The sequence below is a fragment of the Pan paniscus genome, chromosome 20, assembly GCF_029289425.2.
Source record: "Pan paniscus chromosome 20, NHGRI_mPanPan1-v2.0_pri, whole genome shotgun sequence".
In the NCBI taxonomy this organism is placed as follows: domain Eukaryota; kingdom Metazoa; phylum Chordata; class Mammalia; order Primates; family Hominidae; genus Pan; species Pan paniscus.
The window spans coordinates 63,550,129-63,569,259 of record NC_073269.2 but is presented as its reverse complement, the minus strand read 5'-3'; the positions used below and the strand labels follow the sequence as shown (position 1 = coordinate 63,569,259).

At 46.3% G+C, this 19,131-nt stretch overlaps 1 protein-coding gene and 1 long non-coding RNA gene across 4 annotated transcripts in view; one reads left to right on the top strand and one right to left on the bottom strand.

The window, feature by feature from the left end:
• Positions 1 to 14,160, bottom strand: part of ZNF460 (zinc finger protein 460) — a 35,972-nt gene extending 21,812 nt beyond the window's left edge. The window contains exons 1-2 of one of the 3 annotated variants that reach the window (XM_008969769.6): positions 6,631 to 14,160; positions 2,071 to 2,197 (exon numbers count right to left, since the gene is read on the bottom strand). In XM_008969769.6, coding sequence (XP_008968017.1) covers positions 2,071 to 2,104 — 34 coding nt within the window. In that variant the 5' untranslated portion in view covers positions 2,105 to 2,197; positions 6,631 to 14,160. Of the gene's footprint in view, positions 1 to 2,070; positions 4,643 to 5,918; positions 6,322 to 6,630 lie in introns of those variants that run through there. The other 2 variants (XM_008969768.5, XM_034944247.3) reach the window with 2 other exon arrangements.
• LOC117976895 (uncharacterized) lies at positions 6,339 to 16,186 on the top strand. Its single transcript, XR_004667724.3, has 2 exons — positions 6,339 to 6,476; positions 15,670 to 16,186. It is a non-coding gene; the product is annotated as an uncharacterized LOC117976895 (long non-coding RNA).
• Positions 16,187 to 19,131: the final 2,945 nt, after the last annotated feature.

Genomic DNA, 19,131 nt, shown 5'->3' with positions numbered 1-19,131 from the left:
AGATCCACCCGCCTCAGCCTCCCAAAGTGCTGGGATTACAGGTGTGAGCCACCACTCCTGGCCTGGACTTCTTAGGATTTTTGCACAACACAGCATATGAGTTATAGCTTATTCAAAAAGTAAAAAAAGATGGAGTCTTATTATGATGCCAAGCCTAGTCTCGAACTCCTGGCCTGAAGCAATCCTCCCATCTCAGCCTCCGGAGTAGCTGGGATTAGAGGCATCTGGCTTCCATTTTAGTGTTATTAATTGACTTGACTGCATTATTGTTGTATCTCAGAGAATATGGAAGCCCAAGGAGAGAGACAGAGAGGGAATGGCCAGTAAGTGGAGCAGTCAGAACACACATAACATTTATCGATAAAGCTGTCTTACATGGTGCAGTTCATGGTGCCCCATAGCAATTACAATGGTAACATCAAAGACCACTGATCACAGACCACCACAATAGATATAATATTAATAAAAACATTTGAAATACTGCAAGAATTACCAAAACGTGACACAGACAAAAAGTGAGCACATGCTGTTGGAAAAATGGTGCGGGACAGACTTGCTCAATTCAGGGTTGCCACAAACATTCAACTTCTAAAAATACAGTAACTGCAAGGTGCAGTAAAGCAAAGTACAATGAAACAAACATATGCCTTTTTTGGCACATATTGTCCCATTTTACCCATGAGAAAATTGAGGCACTTTTCTGCACTGGCATGGGTATAAAGAAATAAAAAATTCTAAAAAGAAAATTAAGGCACAGAGGAGTTCAGTACTTTGCCCAGGAACACACAGCTGACAAAAAGTAGAGCTGGAATTGGACTCTGAGGCATCAGACCTTGGTCTCCCAAGTGCTGTGCTCAGAGGAAATGAAGAACACCCCCGTGTGGTGCCAGGAGTCTCAAAACAAGGAGGCCATAAAGAATGGGAGACATGAGCGGAAGAACTCAATCCTAAGGGAACAGGGCAGCAGAGTGAGGGGTAGACGTGGTGACTCCACACTTCGACATTTCATGAACCACTGAAAAATAAAAAACTGGGAGGGAACTCCAAATAGCGATTTGGCCACATACAGACGTTTGCACAAACATCAAAATCAACACATCACAAAAGAAAGAACCTTTATCAAGAAAAAAAATGCAACGAACAGCATCTCACAATGAAGGTTTATCTCTTAAACTGAATTAATTAAGTTTCTGAGGTGTTCATTGCAATGGCCCTATTATCCTTACTCACTGACGATGGGGATGCTGGGAGAATTAAGTGAGAAGAGTATCAACAGAGAGACAACAAAAATATGCAGGAAGTAGTAGTGCCAAGGAATGTGTGAGCCTCAGAGAACAAGACTAGACGGTCACTTCGTTCCACACAATAGCTGAGCCAGAAAAAGCCATTATGAAAAGACAGTGACAGGAGCAGACCCATAAAGGGAAGCCAGCACCAGAGAACCAGTATTAGTGCCACAGGGGGCCTGGCTGCAAATCCTGCCTTTGGGTTCTACAAAACATCCCATTTCCTGGTAACACATCCCTCTCCTTTGGCTGTGACCAAAAGCAAACTATATTTCGTAGCCAACCCTTTCTAAGTAAGACACAAAGAGATCAGGAAGAATAAGGTGAGTCAAAAAAATGAGGCTGGGCGTGGTAGCTCATGCCTATAATCCCAGCACTTTGAGAGGCTGAGGTGGGTGGATCACTTGAGGTCGGGAGTTTGAGAACAGCCTGACCAACATGGAGAAACCCCTTCTCCACTAAAAATACAAAATTAGCTGGGCATGGGAGCACATGCCTGTAATCCCAGCTACTCTGGAGGCTGAGGCAGGAGAATCACTTGAATCAGGGAGACGGAGGTTGTGGTGAGCCAAGGTCACGCCATTGCACTCTAGCCTGGGCAACAAGAGCGAAACTCTGTCTCCAAAAAAAAAAAAAAAAAAAAAAAAATAGAGTAAAGCTTTGGGAAACAGGAGGGCTGGCTCCCAAGACCTATTCCACTAGCCAGGCCTGGAGCCAGGATGAAGGCCAGAATGAAGCTGCTTTCTGGTGCCCCTGATTTTGGAGAGGAGAGGACAGGCCTTACCCAGTGCGACCAGAAGCCCACAGGTCTCCAGCATCACCTCCACGTACAAGGCCCTCTGGGTCACGTCCAACTGCCCCCACTCCTCCTGGGTAAATGTCACAGCCACATCCTCGAAGGTCACAGACTCCTGAAAAGTCAAACAGAACCAGTAATGTTTCCTTTGCAACTGTGGAATAGGATTAGAACCTGTCACTCCAGCACTGCAAAAGATGCACAGAGAATCAAAGGCCAAATCACCAAGCACCTCCAAAGGGCCAAGATCTGTGCTAGGATCAAGGGGAATGTGGACACTGCCTTGCATGGATTACAGCAGTGAAGAGGAGACAGAAGCGGCTGAGGCAGGAGAACTGCTTGAACCTGGGAGGCGGAGATTGCAGTGAGCTGAGATCGTGCTACTGCACTCCAGCCTGGCAACAGAGCAAGACTCCGTCTCAAAAAAAAAAAAAAAAAATAAATAAATAAATAAAGCCTCCTAGGCAGGAAGCCACTTGAACTTGACACAGAAATAAGGTTAGGACAATCCCAAGTGGACTGAGAGGCACAGACAGTAAGTGCTCTGACATATTAGAGGAATGGGAAATAATAATAATAAAAACATCACCACCAGCAACAATAACAGGAACAGTACCTGAGTCTTACCAATCCTCCCTGTGTGCCTGCCTCATGCTGACAGGTTTACATGCCATGGTAAAGTGACTGAAACTCCCCAGCTCAGGAGCCAGACTCCTGAGGTTTAAAACCAAATTCCTGAAATCAACGTGTGCCTGCTATGTGACCTTGGGGACCTCATTTCATTTCGCCGAGCCTCCATTTCCAGGTCAATATAACCGTGTTTCCCACTTCATCAAGAATAGTCAAGGCTGGGCACGGTGGTTCATGCCTGTAATCCCAGCACTTTGGGAGGCTGAGGCACATGAATTACCTGAGGTCAGGAATTCGAGACAAGCCTGGCCAACATGGTGAGACCCCATCTCTACTAAAAATACAAAAATTAGCCAGGTGTGGTGGCACAAGCCTGCAATCCCAGCTACTAGGGAGGCTGAGGCAGGAGAATCGCTTGAACCTGGGAGGCAGAGGTTGCAGTAAGCCAAGACTATGCCACTGCACTCCAGAACAGAGCGAGCCTCTGTCTCAAAAAAAAAAAAAACCAAAACAAAGAATAGTCAAAAGAACTAAAGAAAAACTGTTTGTAGGCTGGGCACGGTGACTCATGCCTGTAATCCCAGCAGTTTCGGAGGCTGAGGTGAGCAGATCATGAGGTCAGGAAATTGAGACCATCCTGGCCAGCAAGGTGAAACCCCATCTCTACTAAAAATACAAAAATTAGCTGGGTGTGGTAGTGTGTGCCTGTAGTCCTAGCTACTCGGGAGGCTGAAGCAGGAGAATCGCTTGAACGTCGGAGGCGATGGTTGCAGTGAGCCGAGATGGCACCACTGAACTCCAGCCTGGCAACAGAGCTAGATTCCATCAAAACAAACAAAGAAAGAAAAACTGTTTGTAAAAAAAACAAAACAAACAAACACTGAGGCAAAGGCCACAGCATCTGAATTTACCATCATCATCTCTATGTCACACTCAGGGACCTGAGACCTGGGCCTCAGTCCTACCCTCCGCTCTACCAGTCTACCCAAAGTCTCATGTGTTCATGTCTCTCTTTTTTTTTTTTTTTTTTTCAGATGGTCTCACTCTGTCACCCAGGCTGGAATGCAGTGGCACAATGTCGGCTCACTGCAGCCCTGACCTCCTGTGGTCTAGTGATCCTCCCACCTCAGCCTCCTGCACAGCTGGGACTACAGGCACATGATGCCACGCCGGTCTAATTTTTTGTACTTTTTGTAGAGACAGGGTTTTCCCATGTTGCCCAGGCTGGTCTTGAACTCCTGGGCTCAAGCAGTCCACCTACCTCGGCCTCCCAAAGTGCAGGGTTTACAGGTGTGAGCCACCAAGCCCAGCCCAAAGTCACAGGTCTTATCAACAGAGGCAGGATTTAAGCCCAGGGCCCTCTGGTCTGATTATGTAACCTGACATTTCTCTATTAGCAAAGTTAATGCAGTTAATGAGAATGAAGCATTTCAAATCCACATATACATTTCAGCCACTCCCATGGACAAGGGCAGAGAAGTGTAGTCATCATCATCCACCTCACCAAAGAATCACCTGAGGTGGTGACACCTGATCAGGTGTTAGGGCCTGGACCTGCTTCCAGGGAGAATTCACAATGAGCCATCGCTTCCTTTTCTACCTAAGTCCTACTAGCAGGTATCCCTGAGGCCAGAAGATTCCATGAGCAAGCAACAAGAGTCATAGAGGGCACAGCAGGTTGTAGCCATGACAATATGGGCCCATCTGGAGATTACATCTATCCTGGCTGAGTAGGAGGGTACATTCAGCAACATAACCATACAAACGTGCCCTCTCAGAATATGTCAGCAGGTAAGGGAGTAAGGGGAACCACATATAAAACCACCGTGGAAGCCACACAGGTCCCCTGAGAACTCCTTAAACAACCAATATACCATTTTTTAAGTCTACACAGTTCCACCAGTATGAAAGGCCATGACTCCTCATGCCCAAGATCACTGGCTAGAAGGAGGCCTCATCTTACAAAGGTTACTTTAGGTCTCACCCCCAGGCCTCCCTAACCACTGCGGGTAAAGAAGAGGGTAAAAACACAGGCTATGATGGTAGACACACCAGTTGTTAGTTTCTGACTTAAGAAACTTAAGAGCTACAGTGATGTAAGGCAGGTAATTGGACGTATGTGACCCTCAAATTGCTCTTGTGTAAAACAATGATGACAACAGAACCTAATTCTAAACAGTTTAGGATTAAGCCGGGCGCAGCGGCTCACACCTGTAATCCCAGCACTTTGGGAGACCCAGATGGGTGGATCACCTGAGGTCCGGAGTTCAAGACCAGCGTGGCCAACACGGTAAAACCCCGTCTCTACTAAAAATACAAAAATTAGCCAGGCGTGGTGGCGCACACCTGTAGTCCCAGCTACTCAGGAGGCTGAGGCAGGAGAATCGCTTGAACCCAAAAGGCGGAGGTTGCAGTGAGCCGAGGTCACGCCACTGCACTCCAGCCTGGGCGACAGAACAAGACTCCGTCTCAAAAAAAAAAAAAAATTTCAGGGTTAAACGAACTGAGGGTTAAATAATACTCACCGATCAGCCCACAGCAAGGACTCAATGACAGTTAATATCATTCTTTGCAATTATTTTTCTTTGTTCCCATTACATCCTTGACAAACTCAAATCCACAAGCTTCTTTAATACCATCAGATTATCTACACAAAAATACCAGACTCTGGGCAAGGGTGTAAGGTGCCACTTTAGCCGGAATTGCCAAAAAAGGCACCTCCAAATAGGTGACACCTGGACAGATGCCAAAAGGATGTGAAAGGGAGGCCCTGCAAAGTTACAGGGGCAGTGTTGGAAGTAAAAGGAAGTGCAAGGAGAAAGCCTGGCAAATGGAAGAGGACTGCACGGTCAGGTTGGTGGCTCTGAAGAGCAAAGGACCAGGGAAAAATGCAAACAGACAAGGTCAGGGGTGGTTGGCCAGGTGGATGGGGTACGGGCTGGCAGGCAACAGAGAAGGTTGGATTTAGGGGAAGTGTGATGAGATCCCTAGAAGGAAGCATCACTCCTTCAACCACGGTCTGAACACCTATCAGAGGCCAACACTGTTGCAGGACTGCGGATAAAGGAAATGACAAGCCACGGCCATTTCTCTTAAATAAACGATGGCGACAAAGAAAAATCCTGTGGCTGTCTTGGCTTCCAGCCTGCCCACGAGGCCTCTAGAAATAGCACAGCAGCAGCAAGGCCGAAACCTCGTCCACTCACCTGCGCCGGAGCCATCCACGCCGCCGCCATCCCGGGAATGCCGCGGATCAGCCGACCACGGCCCTTCTCTGTCCTGGGCGGGGCGACCTCGGCTGACTTTCGCACTCCGAGCCTCAGTTTTCCCCCGAAAAAAATGCGCACAAGGCCCAAGGCGCAGCGTCGGGGCTGAGGAGACGGAGGGCGGCTGCGGAGGCCTAGGCCTCGGCGGGCGCCGGTGGGACACCTCGTTAGGGGAGAAGCGGGGCGTCAGGCTCCCGCCAAGACGCGAAGAAGGGGCGTAACCGCTTCACTACCCGTCCCTGCTCAGGCCGCAGAACGCGCCCACCCAGCGCTCTAGGCCCCACACTGTTTCAGGGCCAAACCGGCCCACGGAGATGACGTCACACGAAGAAGCGGAAGTCCCGCCTCCGCCGCCCGGGCCCGCAGAAAACTCTCCTGTCCTGGGTCGTCAATGGCCCAGAGTCCGCGGCCGACGCAAGGGGCAGTGCCTTCTGGGTAATGCAGTTTTTCCCTTACATCTACCGGGTGTGGGAACTCACCCAGCGCATCCGACTGCACGTAAGTGCGCACCAGAACCCCCGCGTCGTCTTAGGGCCACCGCTTTAGTATAGGCACAAGTCGGAGGGTCGAAAGGTGCCTTCTAGCTCAGGAAAATCGAGGTCAGGAGGCGGGGATATTCGCCCCGATTCAGACCCCGAACAAAGGTGCTTACCCTGCTGTGGGCTGGGCCCGCGACTTCTCGCTTGCTTTGCCTCTTTTCTGGATCTTTTCATAGAAGAAAAGGATACATGAGCAGTTAAAATAGCCACCCAAAGGAGGACGCCTGACAGTGTGCCCAGCCTGCTGGGAAAGGACAGACCGCCCTCTATTGGGCCTCCTTTGGCCGGGCCCAGCCTTCGTAGGATGCAGGGACTTCCGGGTGATGTAATAGGCTTCGCGTTCGCCACGTGTGGACTTCCCGTACCCTGAGGTGGGGAGGCTGCTAGTGGAGCAGGCTTGCAGGGAAGCCCAGTACTCCCATTTCAAGCATGATCAGTTTGAAACGTCAGTAAGACCACAAAGCGTAGTGCCATATACTCAACCTATGATTCAACATTGGCAGAGGGTTCGAGCGTGGATATATAAATTTGGGAGTTATTACTGTAAACTGTTACTTCAAGTCATGATATTGGGTGAGGCTATGAAAAGAATGAGCGTAGATGGATAAGTGACGGGAAAGAGGGGAACCCTGGCCTAACCCAGCATTAACTGGTTGCAGACAGGAGAGTTTATAAAGTCTTGTTAGGAATTTTAACAATCCTAGACTATGCAAAGATTATATTATGCGAAGTCTTAGGAGTCCCCATCAGTAACTTTTTTTTTTCTTTTCATGACTATGAAAGTGAGAGAATAAAGTCCAGCTTTCAATGGTTTGACGATATATATGGTTAAGGAAATAGAAAGGTGTGCAGAAAGTACTCTCCAAGAGATTTAATTTTGAGATTGAAAATAGTCAAGGAATGGAGATGGAGTCAATTTCCTACACGATGCGGTACTTTTGGAGAAATATTTTTGGCTAAATTAGTGTGCAAGGAACACTGTTATTCATCATTGGCAATAGTAATTTTTGAAAATTGATAAAGACATCATTCTCTTTTTCACATATTTGTGACTCTTAAATTTTTTTTTTTTTTTTTTTTTTTTTTTGAGATGGAGTTTCACTCTTGTTGCCCAGGCTGGAGAGCAGTGGCACAGTCTCCACTCACTGCAACCTCCGCCTCCCGGGTTCAAGCGATTCTCCTGCCTCAGCCTCCTGAGTAGCTGAGACTACAGGTGTGCGTCACCACGCCTGGCTAATTTTGTATTTTTAGTAGAGACAGGGTTTTTCCATGTTGTTCAGGCTGGTCTCAAACTCCCGACCTCAGGTGATCCACCCGCCTCGGCCTCCCAAAGTGCTAGGATTACAGACGTGAGCCACCCACTCTGGCCAGACTCTTATAATTAAATTTAAATGGTTTTTTCAGAGGCATATGAACCAGAGCAACTCTATCTTAAATAGGAGCTGGGTAAAATGAAGCTAAAACCTACTAGGCTGCATTCCCAGACAGTTAAGGCATTCTGAGTCACAGGATGAGATAGGAGGTCAGCACAAAATACGGATCATAAAGACCTTGCTGATAAAACAGGTTGCAGTAAAGGAGCTGGCCAAAACCACCAAAACCAAAATGGTGACAAGAGTGACCTCTGGTTGTCCTCACTGCTACACTCCCACCAGTGCCACGACAGTTTACAAATGCCATGGCAATGTCAGGGAGTTACCCTATGTGGTCTGAAAAGGGGAGGCATGAATAATCCACCCCTTGTTTAGCAAGTCACTAAGAAATAACCATAAACATGGGCACCCAGCAGCCCTTGGGGCTGCTCTGTCTATGGAGTAGCCATTCTTTATTCCTTTACTTTCTTGATAAACTTGCTTTCACTTGCACTGTGGACTCGCCCTGAATTATTTCTTGTGCGAGATCCAAGAACCCTCTCTTGGGATATGGATTGGGACCCCTTTCCTGTAACACATTCCTGGCCACTACAGAAGAGACTATACTGCAGGAACCCCTGACCCAAAGGCTAACTTTGGGTAAGTGGTGGGGTCGGGTAACACTTTTCTCGCAAACCACAAAAGGGACAATGCTGAGGAGACCCCCCTGACTCAAAGGAAATAGACTGCAGCACTGATTGGATGACTTTGGGTAAGTGGTGGGGTACCCAGGTAAAGAATGGGATTGGGATAGATGCTCAAGTTAGGGGAGTTAGAGTCTCTCCTAAGGCAGAGTGGATTAGAGGCCCCTCTTAATAAAAGGCAAGGACGCTTGACTGACCTTGGGTTAGAGGCCCAACTTAGGAGGATTAGAGTCCCTTCTAAGATTTAGGGGGTTAGAGACCCCTCTCAGTAAAGTCCCTCTTGGCTAAGAACAGGTTTGGCACCATGGGATGTTAACTGCTATTGTCTTTGGATTAATCTGCCTTGCACTCTTTGCTGATGGCTCCGGGCGACAGGGTTAGGCATGTACAGGATCGTGGGACATGGGGAGCTTTTTCCTCCCCCAAAAGGGGAAACTTGAGAGCTGACAGGACTGCTGGAAAAAAATCTCTTCACGACAGCAGCCGCAGCCGCCTGAACTTTTCAGTGTCACTGCAATGGGTGGGTCTTTCTCTGGCCTCCCTGATCATTTTGCCTTCCCTGGGAAAGTATTGCTTGTGGAAAATATTTCCTGGGAAAGTATTGCCTGCGAAAGCATTTCCATATATAATTTTTTTTTTTTTTTGAGACGGAGTCTCGCTCTGTCGCCCAGGCTGGAGTGCAGTGGCGCGATCTCAGCTCACTGTAACCTCCGCCTCCCAGGTTCAAGCCATTCTCCTGCCTGAGCCTCTTGAGTAGCTGGGACTACAGTTGCACGCCACCAAGCCCGGCTAATTTTTGTATTTTTAGTAGAGACGGGGTTTCACCATGTTGGCCAGGATGGTCTGGATCTCTTGACCTTGTGATCCACCCGCCTCGGCCTCCCAAAGTCCTGGGATTACAGGGCGTAAGCCACCGCGCCTGGCCCATTTTAGTCATCTTGACATGAAGTAACACCTACTGTGATGATACAAGGAGGACACTATGCCAATCTGATATTCTTCCCCTTAACCCACAATTCTAGACTAATAATGAAAAAATACCAGACAAATGCAAATTAAGGGACATTGCATTATGAGTACTCCAGAAGTATGTAGATCATGAAAAACAAGAAAAGACAGAGCAGCTGTCACAGATGGGAGAAAACTAAAGCGATGAGATGATTAACTGAAATGTGGTGTCCTGGAATGGATCCTGCAACTGGAGGATATTAGTGGAAAAAAACTGGTGAAATCCAAATACAGTGTGTAGTTCAGTTAGTAGTAGTAGTAGTATACCATGTTAATTTCTTAGCTTTGACAAATATGTCATAGGCTTGTGAAGTATTAACATGAGGTGGAGCTGCATGAAGTTATATAGGAACTCTGTAATATCTTTGCTTCTTTACAGCTAAAATTGTCAGAAAATAAAAAGTTTAAAACAAAAAAAGCAAGGAGAGACTTCTGGCATGACAGCATAAGGCGCTCTGTGGGCCTACTCCCCAACAAAACTGTTGAAAATTATTAAAAACAAAAATGAAAACAAAAAAAGTCATGTCTCTGGAGATAGCCCTAAAGATATACATCAAATGAAAAAATATTTATTCAAGAGAATCTGTCCTTCTGTAGGAACTGTGAGAGTCTGTGGTATTTGAACCAAGACTATCTCTTTCCTTCAGCCCTCCCAGTTCAATGATATGGAAACTATACTCCACAGTGTTGCAGACAAGAACACAGGGCTCTCCCTCTCAGCTTCCATACAGAGGGCTGTCTTCCCAGCAGGGTAGGATGTCAGCATTTCTTATCTTGCCACCAGAAACTTGCTGAGGCTAAATCCCTAGTGAGTGCAGCCCCAGAGGCAGGAGCTCCCTTCCTCCACCCATCCAGTGTTGGTGAGATGAAGGCCCTTCCTTGGGCATCATGATGCTGAGTACTGGGGATTCATCACACTTGCCCCACTGAAAGTCTGTAGTAGTGTACCATGACAGGGCAGCTGAAAAGACATGAGGCCACTGGCCACCCACTACCACTGAGCACTCAGACCTCAAAGCAGGATGTCAGAAGTGGGCCATTGTTCCCACTCCCAGCTTCAGAACCCAGATCCAGAGATACTGCCTGAGGGGACAAGCAGAGAGCCTGGAAAGAAACATGTGGAGGTATGCCAACCTGAGGTAGAACAAATGTCAAACAGTTTGGGAACCCAAACAGCCTGATTTTTTTTTTTTTTTTTTTTTTTGAGACGGAATTTTGCTCTGTCACCCAGGCTGGAGTGCAATGGCGTGATCTTGGCTCACTGCAACTTCTGCCTCCTAGGTTCAAGCTATTCTCCTGCCTCATCCCAAGTAGCTGGGATTACATTTTTGTAGTTTTTAGTAGAGACAGGGTTTCACCATGTTGGCCAGGCTGGTCTCGAACTCCTGACCTCATGTGATCCACCCGCCTTGGCCTCCCAAAGTGCTGGGACTACAGGTGTGAGCCACCGTGTCCGGTCAAGCCTGATAAAAAGCTTTGGAGCAATTTATGCCTCTGGGTATTGTTCAAAGTGGTGTCATTCTGTACTCTCTTCTCAAACCACATCAGTGGTCTATAGTGGAAGAATCAAGAATACCAGGCTCTCTGGTTACGAAGGTAATATATGGGTTCCAACCCTAAAATTCATCTGGAATCTGCTGCTTCCTCTTCATCTCAAGTCTCACTTCATAGGGAATCCTTTCATAACTAGTGTTTGCTCCAGTCAGCTTCTCCTTTCATTCCTTCTCCCTTCATTCCTTTCATTCCTTCTCCTTTCATTCCTTGTAGCCTCTCCTTTCATTCCCTGTAGAATCTGTCTTGTTCTCATGGAGTCAGGAGCAGAAATACATCTCGGGGCCAAAACCATGACTTTCAGTCTTGAACTGGAAGTTTCCCCTGAAGCCATAGGCTGGTTGCTGAGAGAAGAGAAAGGGAAATGGCCTTAACAGCCAGGGGTGACCCAGCAGTCCTACAGTAACAGTCCTACAGTGGTGCCAGGAGACCATGGGGATTTCACGGCATCATTATAAAATCCACTCAACATTCACTCTACAAATACTTCTTAGAGAAGCTGAGGGAAGGCACTTTGCAGGATGATGTAAAAGATACAGTGTTGAGCCAGTGCCACCTGGATTGTAGACATGTGGTCCAGGTAATGAGTCTCAGCTTGTATCAACCATTCCCTTCTCATAGAGGCCTCTCCAGATCTCTTACTCTTTTTTTTTTCTTTTGAGATGGGGTCTTCCTCTGTAACCCAGGCTGCAGTACAGTAGCAGGGTCATAGCTCACTGTAGCCTCCACCTCCCAGGCTCATATGATCCTCTCACCTCAGCCTCCTGAGTAACTGGGATCACAGGCCCACACCAACACACCCAACTAATTTTTTTTTATTTTTTGTAGAGATGGGGTCTCACTGTGTTGCCCAGCTCCTCTCAAAACTCCTGGGCTCCATTGCGGATCTCTTAATCTAAAGTAGCTCCTCCGGCCAGATGTGGGGTCCTGTAATCCCAACACTTGGAGAAGCCAAGGTAGGAGGATCACTTGAGCCCAGGAGTTCAAGACCAGCCTGGGCAACATAGTGAGACCCCGTCTCTGTGAAAAATTTAAAAATTAGCCAGGCGTGGTGGTGGGTACCTATAGTCCTGGCTACTCGGGAGGCTGAGGGAAGAGGATCACTTGAGCCATGGCGGTTTAGGCTGCAGTGAGCCATGATTGTGCCACTGCATTCCAGCCCGGGCAACAGAGTGAGAGAACCTGTTTGTTTAAAAAATAATAATAATAATAAAAATTTTAAAGTAGTCCCTCACCCCAATATTACTCTGCTCTATTTTTCTTTAGGACATTCATAACCATTTGAAAATATATTTTTATATATTTACTAACTTTTAATTAATTAACTCAACAAGTACTTGACTATCTTGTGATAGTCTCTGCTCTAAACAGTGGAGATACAAGAGCTGGGCCTGGTGGGTTTGTTCCTGTAGTCCTAGCTACTCAGGACACTGAAACAGGAGGATCGCTTGAGACCAGGAGTTTGAGACCAGCCTGGGCTATCTAGCGAAACCCTGTTTCTAAACAAAAAAACAAAAAGTCACAATGGAGACACATACATACCCCCCCCCACACACACACAAAATAATAATAATCCAAAACTCCTAAACAATATAGAAGGTTAGGAGTGTTGTGGAGATAAGACAAACTAGAGCAGATTAAGAATCAGTGAGAGTGGGATAAAGCCAGTTGTGCAATACAGAGTGGTTGGGACAGGTCTAATAAGACAGTTAGGCCAGGCGTGGTGGCTCATGCCTGTAATCCCAGCACTTTGGGAGGCTGAGGCGGGCGGATCATGAGGTCAGGAGGTCGAGACTGTCCTAGCTAACATGGTGAAACCCCGTCTCTACTAAAAATACAAAAAATTAGCTGGCCGTGGTGGTGGGCGCACCTGTAATCCCAGCTACTAGAGAGGCTGAGGCAGGAGAATCACTTGAACCTGGGAGGCAGAGGTTGCAGTGAGCCAAGATCACGCCACTGCTCTCCAGCCTGGGCGACAGAGCAAGACTCCGTCTCAAAAGAAAAAAAAAAAAGTGATGTTTTAGCATGGACTTGGAGGAATTAAAGACTCATCAAGTGGAGATCTCAGGAAACAGTGTTATCATTCAGAGAAAACACACAGGACAATGGAACTGACAGAGCATCCTGGGTGTTTGTGGAACACCAAGAAGCCTAGTGCGGCTGGAACTGAATGTGCATGGAAGTTGGAGAGATAGATGGAAACAAATTGTGTAGTCTTTTATGCCAGCGTAGAGAGGTTGTAATATATTCCTGTGTGTTCAAAAATGTACCTGGGGCTTTTTGCAGTATGGTCTGATAAGAAACTCAGACATGCAAATTATTGCCAGGAAGGAAGAACTTTCAACTCACGGAGTTTTAGAAACAGTAGGCAAAACACATACTGCAGGGCTATGTGAGAAGCACCAGGGTGGTATAAGAAGCAGAAGCAGAGGAGAAAGCAGAGGCCAGATCCTTTATTGTTTTCCACAGGAAAAGAAAGGCAGGGCTGGGTAACCAGAAGAGGATTTGCTGGTTTGAATAAAGTTGGTAGACTTTGGGGTCTAGGAGCTGTCCCTGTCTGCCTAGTACCTGGCCCTGGAGTCATTAGAGAAAAAAAAAAAAAAAAAAAAAAAATTGTCTCCTGTAGTGTAAGAGCCAGACAGAGGAGATGATTCACATTAGGGGACTCTGGATTTGTTAGTATGCAAATAAAAGGCATGGTTCAGAGTGAGTCATTTGCAATCTCTAAGAATCAGTTAACTCTATATGGCAAGGTCCCAAATTCCATAGCATCAAGAATGCAGAAAATAAGAAAATATAGCTAATACACTGTGAAATGGGTAACCATCATGGGGTTTTGAGCAGAGCTGTGATGTTATCTGATTTATGTTTTTGTTTGTTTGTTTTTTGAGACGGAGTCTTGCCCTGTCGCCAGGCTGGAGTGTGATGGCGTGATCTCGGCTCACTGCAACCTTCTCCTCCTGGGTTCAAGCGATTCTCCCGCCTCAGCCTCTGGAGTAGCTGGGATTAGAGGCATGTGCCACTACGCCCGGGTAATTTTTTGTATTTTTAGTAGAGACAGGGTTTCACCATGTTAGCCAGGATGGTCTCGATCTCCTGACCTCGTGATCCACCCACCTCAGCCTCCCAAAGTGCTGGGATTACAGGCGTGAGCCACTGTGCCTGGACTGATTTATGTTTTAAAAGGATCACTCTGGGCAGTCTATGGAAATTGGAATATGGGAGGGGCAAGAGGGAGAAGTCCTGTTAGGGAGCTCTGGCTCTTTCCAGATGTGCAAGGTGGAGGATAACTTAAGCCAATGTAGTGAGAGGGGAGGTGGTTTACCACAAGGTACAATTAACAGTAGATCAAGGAGAACAATGAGTAATTGAATTGATACAAATATATGGAAAAGTATGAATGGCTTTATGGGATGGATTGTTGTTTCTAAATCTATCCATTCCCCACACGAGCTGCTCCAGTGGCTCAGCATGTTCATGATGATACTGCTGATATATCTTATATAAATGTTATACTAAATGTAGATGCTCAGTAAATATGATTGTTTTGCTGTAAGAGATTCTAGGCTAGGGCCAGGGCTTTGGTTATACACGAAAGTGTGAACTCATCAGGCTTCAGTTGCTCAGATGCTATACATTCTAAAGAAAGAAATGGCCCTTGATCAGCTCCAGGAAGACAATCTCTGAGTTTCTGGAATATTTTGCCTGGTAAAAGTAATTTTTAAGCCTGAGTCCATAGGCCTTCATGTATCGATTTGATGAGATAATTTATTCTAAGAACATTGTTACTGAAAAGGGGTCCCAATCCAGACCTCAAGAGGGTTCTTGGATCTTCCACAAGAAAGAATTCGGGGTGAGTCCATAAAGTGAAAGCAAGTTTATTAAGAAAGTAAAGGGGCCAGGCGCGGTGGCTCACGCCTGTAATCCTAGCACTTTGGGAGGCCGAGGAGGGTGGATCACCTGAGGTCAGGAGTTTGAGACCAGCCAGGCCATCATGGCAAAACCCCATCTCTACTAAAAACACAAAAATTAGCCGGGCGTGGTGGCACATGCCTGTAATCCCAGCCACTCGAGAGGCTGAGGCAGGAGAATCGCTTGAACCCGGGAAGCAGAGGTTGCAGTGAGCCAAGATCATGCCATTACACTCCAGCCTGGGCAACAGAGCAAGACTCCGTCTCAAAAAAAAAAAAAAAAAAGGAATACAAAATGGCTACTCCATAGGCAGAGCAGTAGTTTGGGCTGCTGGACTAAGGCTACTTATAGTTATTTATTGATTATATGCTAAAGGAGGGTTGGATTATTCACGAGTTTCCCAGGAAAGGGGTGAGCAGTTCTCAGAACTGAGGGTTCCTCTCCTTTTTAGACCATATAGGGTAACTTCCTGACATTGCCATGGCATTTGTAAACTGTCATGGTGCTGCTGAGAGTGACTTTTTGCATGCTAATGCATAATTGGGATATAATGGGCAGTGAGGACGACCTTGGTTTTGGCCGTCTTGGTTTTGGCCAGCTTCTTTACCACAAGCTGTTTTATCAGCAGGGTTTTTGTGACCAGTGTCTTGCGCCAAACTCCTGTCTCCTCCTGTGACTTAGAATGCCTAACTTCCTGGGAATGCAGCACGGGTCTCAGCCTCATTTTGCCCAGCCCCTATTCAAGACGGATTTGCTCTGGTTCAAATGCTTCTGACAGTATTCCTCATGGTGAATGCTGGATTTTGCATGCCCGAGGCCCTGGGCCACACTGTATGTTTGCTTTTTGCAAGGGCTGTATGGCTATGACTAGTCATGTGGACCCTGCATTCCTATGTAAATGACCCTCCATAAAAACCCCAGAAATGAATGCTTGAGTGAACTTCCCTGGCTTGTATTGTAATACTGTGAACATCTTGTCACACGTCTTTGCTGGGGGAATTAAGTGTGTCCCTATGTGACCGTAATGGGAGATAACACCCAGAGTTTTGTGCCTGCTTTCATGTGGACTTCATTCTATGTGATTTTTCCCTTTGGTGATCTTGGCCTGTATCCTTTTATTGTAATAAACTATAACCATAACAGCTTTTCTGAGTCTTGTGTGTACTTCTAGCAAATCGTGAAGCCTGAGGTAAGTAACCTAAAATATCAAAATGATTAAGGCCATTCATCCACGTATCCATTTAGCAGATATCTGAATATCTACTACTGACTAGGAACTATGCGCATGGAACAATGAGGATAAAATCCATGTTAACATCTGTGCTCTTTTGAAGCTGGAAATCTAGTTGGTGAGACAGTCAGGAGTCAGTAATCAAACCTAAATATATATGCATGCGTATGCACACACACACACAGATATTTATGAAAGAATGCTTACGACGTAGCTGGGATGAAGGATAAATATTCACCACTGGACAAAGTGTGTGGTGGAAAAGCCCCATGGCAGGTGGGAAAAAGGAAACACAAAGTGAAAACAGAAAGGGCATAAGTTATGCAAGATGGAAGGTAGTAAATGAGGCACCTCCCAGACCAGATAAAGCTCAGATAAAGCCCAAAGGATTGACCATGTAATGATTTGGGAGTTGTTTTTAGAGATGAGGTCTCACTTTGTTGCCCAGGCTGGTCTCAAATACCTGGGCTCAAGCAATCCTCCTACCTTGGCCTCCCAAAGTGCTGAGATTACAGTTGTGAACTACCACACCTGGCCATATTTGGTTTTTATCCCAAGAGTTGAAGCCATAAAAAGTTTTCAGGAAACGCAGTGGGGGCAGAGGGAGGGCGAAGCAGAGCACTATTAAATCTGAGATGGTTCTCTGGTTTCAGCTTAGAGAATGGATTTGAAGAGAAAATGTGGGTAAAAGGACACTAATTGAGATGACAGATGATGACTGGATGGACTAGGAAGAGGTGGTAGAGAGAAGTGGACATACTTGAGAGATATTTAAGAATTAAAAATGACGGGGCCGGGGCAGTGGCTCACACCTGTAATCCCAGCACTTTGGGAGGCCAAGGCAGGCAGATCACAAGGTCAGGAGATTGAGACCATTCTGGCCAACGTGGTGAAACCCCGTCTCTACTAAAAATACAAAAATTAGCTGGGTGTGGTGGCATGCACCTATAATCCCAGCTACTCAGGAGGCTGAGGCAGGAGAATTGCTTGAACCCAGGAGGCGGAGGTTGCAGTGAGCCGAGTTCGCACCACTGCTCCAGCCTGGGGACAGAACGAGACTCTGTGTTAAAAAAAAAAACAAACAAAAAAACACAACTTTCTGATTGTACATGAAGGAAGAAGAGATTGAGATAACTATGCTGAGTTGGAAATTTCTAGCCAACGTAACTAAACAGTGCCATGTAGTAAAGAGGGAAGACTGAAGTGGATCAGAGTCAGGGAGAAGCATTTTATTGATCTTATTTACATCGGGTGAAGAATGAGGTATCTTTGAAACATCTATGTGAAGACAGCAAGAAGATAACCGGTAATTCAGGTCCAGAGCTGTAAGGATTGCTGAAGACTGGGGTATTCTATTTTCAATGCCTTTAAAGTAAGGAAGGTAACTGAAGCCAAGGGCACAGATGAGGCTGCGGAGAGGCCATACAAGGCAAAAGAGCCTTGGACAAAACCTTTAGGTATTTCAACATTGAGTGGGCAGCTAGATATGGATGACTGCACAAAGAAGGGAGAGAGGGAGGGAACGAATGAGGAAAAAGATGTTACAGAGCCAAGGAAAGAGAACATATTTCACGAATTGAGTATTAGACACAATAAAATTCTACTGATGGCCCAAGAAAGACAAGGACTTGTGATTTATAAGCACCAAGTCACTTCTGACCTTAGTCACAATGTCGGAGAAGGTGGCATTGTAGCAAGGAGTTCCACAAAGAGTAGAGGTTTGGGAAGTGGAGAGAAATAAAGCAAGAAAGAGGTAATGGAGAAGTGAAAATATTACACAAAAAAGGAAAACATCCCTAAGAGGCTCCTCTATTAAAGGAGGAGAGGGAGGAAAGGACAAATAATCAAGTTGGAGAAACCCATACACACACAGGAAAGACCAGACTGGTGGTGACTGACACTCAAGCAGAAGTCAGTTATGCAAAGATAACTTAGAAAGTGTAAGTGACAAAAGAACATGCAGATGAAAAACAGGTTTGTAGGTGGCCATGATGACATCGAAGGCAAATGTCAGGAGGAAACTCAAGATTGCAAAGAAAGTGACCACTGCTTATGTGTGATTCCAGGGATCAACAAGAGACAGAGTGAGAAGGGACCACTTCAAACACGTGTCATTTTACCCAAGAGCAGGGACATGGATGGCACTGGGAAGGGCAAACAGGTATGTTGAGAGGTTATACAACTGCAATGCCGTAGATCATAAGAGAAGAGAGTTAATGCAGATGCCTGAGAATATGAAGAAAACAAATGGGCCGGGCGCCGTGGCTCACGCCTGTAATCCCAGCACTTTGGGAGGCTGAGGTGGGCAGATCACTTGAGGTCAGGAGTTTGAGACCAGCCTCAATATGGAGAAACCCCATCTCTCCTAAAAATACAAAATTAGCCAGGCGTGGTGGTGCATGCCTGTGATCTCAGCTACTCGGGAGGCTGAGACAGAATTGCTTGAACCTGGGAGGCAGAGGTTGCAGTGAGCTGAGATCGCGCCATTGCACTCCAGCCTGGGCAACAAGAGCAAAACTCTGTCTCAAAAAAAGAAAAAAGAAAAGAAAAAAAAAAGAACAAATGATGTAGGTAGGACTGGGAAATAATATACAGAAAGACATTTCTTCCTTCAAACTTCAAACAACTTGGAGAAATGACAGAATAATGTTTGTATATCTGGGGCCCTCAATTAGTTGTGCTTGGCCTTTTTCAGAAGTGTCCAACAATGAGAAAGGCATCTGGAACTATTTTTCTAAAGTCTTGACTACTGAGATCACTGGGATCCCACCAACACAGTGGTCCCTTGGATGTCTGGTTCCTAGTAATTCACCTAAACAGTCCCTCCTTGGCATCAATCCATCCTCCAATCCATGG